The sequence below is a fragment of the Ixodes scapularis genome, unplaced genomic scaffold, assembly GCF_016920785.2.
Source record: "Ixodes scapularis isolate PalLabHiFi unplaced genomic scaffold, ASM1692078v2 PGA_scaffold12__126_contigs__length_90152505, whole genome shotgun sequence".
In the NCBI taxonomy this organism is placed as follows: Eukaryota; Metazoa; Arthropoda; class Arachnida; order Ixodida; family Ixodidae; genus Ixodes; species Ixodes scapularis.
Genome location: NW_024609838.1, coordinates 41,814,632 through 41,818,803, shown reverse-complemented (window position 1 = coordinate 41,818,803; position 4,172 = coordinate 41,814,632). Strand labels below are relative to the sequence as shown.

The window sequence follows — 4,172 nt, the reverse complement described above, 5'->3', positions numbered from 1 at the left end:
TTCGGGACCCGTTTGGTCAGCCGGTGTTCGCCCACAAACCTCGCATCGCTCGTCTCGAAAGCATCCCGGTGATCTCTAAAAACTCGATCCGCTGGCGAACCCAACAGTAGAGATGCATATGTTAGGGTCGCCATCTTTTACGATGCTGATTGATCTCTTTCGTCTCAACCACTCGGTTAACTGCATCGTCAAAGTGCATCGTGACGACATTTTGACGTCACCGCCAACTGCATCATTTTACGAGCATGGCTCGAACTGCATAAGGAAAAACTACATTTCAACGTCATGTCACCTGACCCGAGAGAATAGCCAATCAGTGCCCGATGCAGTTTTCTACATCATTTAGTTTGCGTTCCAGCATAGATAGACTGGAATAAGCTTTTTCAGCATTTACTTTGACTTAAAAATTAGTGCTGAAGAAGCTCGTTTATTTGCGCACGCACACTGGGTAAGGTTCTGTAGCGTGCTAACTTACCACCGCTTCACGCTGTGGTGCTCGAACACTCCCGGCGACCAATCCTCCAATTAGCCATTTGCTATATTACCCAAGCATCAAGGAGAATGCAGGGATTGGTGTTCCACGCGCCACACGTGCGCGCCTTCCACGTATAAAAGATTCGAAGTAAGTAACCAAAATAAAGCGTTGGCGAACGCGCGTGCAAGATATACTTTGTTTTAGGTTTTTGCTTTAAATATTTACTACTGCAGAGGCCAGCACGTGCGGTGCGTGGAACACCAATCCCTGCATTCTCCTTGATGCTTGGGTAATATAGCAAAAGGTCTATTAACGCCACCAAGCTTGTAACTTGTCGGGAGTAGGCTGGACGCCATATTGGAGGGCGCTGTTTAGAGCGCATGCTCAGATCGAGCTTAAATCAATAGGCTGCTATAACCGGCAATCTTGATGGTGTGGAATGCACGCTGCAGAAGAGCTGTGCAAGCTCACCATCAGCACGCGCTCAGCATTCGCGCACAGGCATGGCTGCCAGTGAATCCTCCCTACACTAGGGGTGGCTAAACTGCTTGCGACTTCCCTGGGACATCGTCATTCGATTTTCCGAGTTACTATCGCACATCCGCTAGGGACACGCAACTTTGCAAAATGCATTAAAAAATACAAAAAAAAAATTAAAGTTTTTATTTCTTGTACGATCATCAGGCCAGACTTCGTACCTCAGGTAGCAAAGAAAAATATGGAAACGGTTTTCAAAACCTAGATTGGCGCAGCACTATAGGAGACGACGCACCACGTGTCAAGTTTTGAAGAACAGTAGCTGGAATGTAGAGCACTCAGCCAGCTTAAAGGTTAGCCTTCAATCACACGCGACTAATACATGTTTGTTAACAACGAAAAAAAAAGTTTCGACGGTGCAAGATAACTGCCTATCTCTGTTAATGGAAAAATCCATCCCCTCTTTACTTGAAGGCCGGTTCACACAGCGCAGAATCGGCGCTGAAATTCTTATTTACCACGTGCTTTTCAGTGGTGAGCGGCGGGACAACACCAATGCGTAGGATAACTCGGCACAGCATCAGCGCCGCATCGGTGACAATCCAGTGCCGAATCGGCGTTGCGCGACATGTGTGAACAGGCCTTTTGACCGAGTGCTGGAGAGGAGGCGAGGAGAGGCTCGCCTTCTCTTCAGCGTGGACAATCTGGAAGGAGTAGGGCTTTGTGGGTGGCGATTGTCCCGCTTCCCTAACCTGCGGCAGTTCGGCATATCATGAAGCGCAATTGTAACGCCACAGGTGCTACAAAGTGGGTCCCAACACGCGACCGACGAAGTTTTACACCATGAGAAACAGAAACAAACGAAAATAAGGTCACAAGTTTATTCAGTACTAAGGCCAAGAACAACACAAGCAGACGCCTCGCAGGGCCGCCAAATGTCCTCAAGTCTGGAACCGCGGCTAAGAAGTAGGGGATCCGCCTCCGGAGGTTGAGTGAACGGTTTCTTCAAACGGCACTTTGGGTTCTGTGTTTGGAGTCTCGCTGCGTGGCACTGGTTCCTGCCGAAGAACGAACCGCAGACAGAGACAGGTAAGCCAAGGAGCAAAATAAAAGGCCACATTTCATCGGACGCACCAGCCGAACAACCCAGATGACAAAAGTAGCTGGGTTAAATTTGCAGCGTCAACCGAACAGGTAAACGCAAGGCGGAGAGTGGACACGAACTTCGTGACAACGTCTGCGCCGAGGACGCCCTTACCAGGACCGTATACGGCACTGTCTACCTAGAAGGTGGCAGCCCTGAGACCTTATTGAGAGGCGACGAGGACACGAAGGAGGGTGGAAGGGATGTTAATCCCGACGCTCCTCACGGCGGTATTTGAGAAGAAACAGCACAATAAGAAAGCAAGGAGTACCACAGAGCGCTAAAGCACGCCAATCGGGTAATGCATCGTACGCACCACAATTTCTGCCGAAGAATCCGGCGGAGGGGCGGTGATGAAGTGTCGAACCCTGAGAAAGTACCGGATTTGGTCGTTGCGCTGACGAACGACGGCGCCCCAAGCAGTCACCTCGGCCTTGGCGCAAGCACCTGCCTTGAAGACAACAGTGTCCAGGAGCGTGAGGAGGGTGGTAAAGTCTGGCGCGTCAGAAGGGGCGCGTTCGGGCATGGCGATGGCGGAAGCAGCCATGTGCTGGAAAAGGACTCGGTAAATAAGAACGGGCGGAAACGTAGAAAAGGAAGAGAGCGCGTGGAACTATACCTTGTCCAGGGCGGCATCCAAGACCTCAAGCGCCTTCAGAGTGTAGCTGAAAGTCTGACGAGTGCACGCAGAAAGAGTCTGCACGGGATGAGTGACGACGTGAAGGGCACCCACGGCAATTGTCTTGACGTCTTGTGCCTGCTTAGTGAAAGGAAGAGTCTAAGGGTGGTCCGGACATGCATCCTAAAAGTCCGTTGGATGTAGACTCAATTTTCAGTATATTCCCGTTACTTTAGTGACAGGGTAAACATTCAGTAGATGCCCGCCTACAATGCCAGCTTTGTTGCCTTTAACTAAATCCCGATGCACGCGGCGTCACAGCCCGTCAAAAGGTAACTGCGTGCCGGAGGCTGAGCGTCTACTGGGTTCTTAGCCCGTCACTGACTGTAGCACCGTACGCACCTTGGAGACTCCGTACTCCTTGACGCTGGCGAGCTTGGAACGGCCGAAGGCCACTGTGTCGTTTAAGATCTCCCGTGGCTGCTTGTGGGTCACGTCGGGGTAGACGGCTTCGAGATTGTCCAGCCCTCGGCAGGCAAGACGGTCGACGTACCTTAGCTGGGGACTGAACTTGTCCACTACAGGCAGACTTTTTTCCACGGCGTACTGGACTCCGATCTCGGCCAGTTGCAAGGGGACGGCGACGAAGGCGTAGCTCTGCTTTGCGCTATCGTAAGCATGAGTCGCCACGCCGCGGAGGGTGGTCACAGCCGGTAGAGCGTTCAGGCGGGCCGCGAAGTTGACGCGAGTCGCCTGTGCGACTTCGGCCGGGGCCTTTCGCCTGGAGGAGGAAGCTTGAACTTCAGCACTCATCTCCTGAAAAGCAAACAAGCAATTGACAGTAAGGCTACAAAAATCTGAGCCGAGAGAATAAAAGAAAAGCTTGCACGACCCGGTAATGGTCGAGGTTACATCATACGGTATTCTCAGAAGCTGTTGCGCTTTATACATCAGAGTCCAAACTTACCGATATTTTTCTGCGGTATACCTTAGAACGGAAAACCGACTGACCTAGACTACAAGGAATCGACGCTCTTTATATAGATTTTAATTTGAAGGGAACTGGCATCACCTACGGCTTCCCTTTGTCGATCAGGCGTTGTTTGTTTTTATGCCCGCATGTATGAGAGAGTAAAAAATACTGCAGCATCATGAAAGTGTGATTTTGAGCGCGCCGCGCGCTTTCGGCTATCGTGTTCGCTGGAAGAAAGAAGCACAATAAGAGATTCACTTGCTGTTGTCAAAAACAAACGGTAGTTGTCTGAACGCGCAAGACACGGGATATGAGCGAGTGCAGCGCCGTCATTTCAGGACTGCTGATTTCAGTTCTACTTGCTCTTGAAAGAAGAGGTAATGTCTGTTTGTTTAGTTTGGGGTGAAGGGAAAGGGGGAAGCTAACGTCCTTTTCTGGCGCCAATAGGACTTCGAGCTTTCACCACTTGGGGCCCTAAACTCGT

General features: G+C 50.8%; 1 protein-coding gene across 1 annotated transcript; it reads right to left on the bottom strand.

Moving 5' to 3' along the window:
- Window positions 1–1,911: 1,911 nt before the first annotated feature.
- LOC8025306 (perilipin-2-like) lies at window positions 1,912–3,621 on the bottom strand. The gene is made up of 4 exons (XM_040221409.2): window positions 3,118–3,621; window positions 2,716–2,853; window positions 2,413–2,646; window positions 1,912–2,010 (listed from the first exon to the last, which is right to left on the bottom strand). The coding sequence occupies exons 1-4, from the start codon at window positions 3,526–3,528 to the stop codon at window positions 1,912–1,914; spliced, it is 882 nt and encodes a 293-aa protein (XP_040077343.1). The 5' UTR covers window positions 3,529–3,621.
- Between the last annotated feature and the right edge of the window lie 551 nt (window positions 3,622–4,172).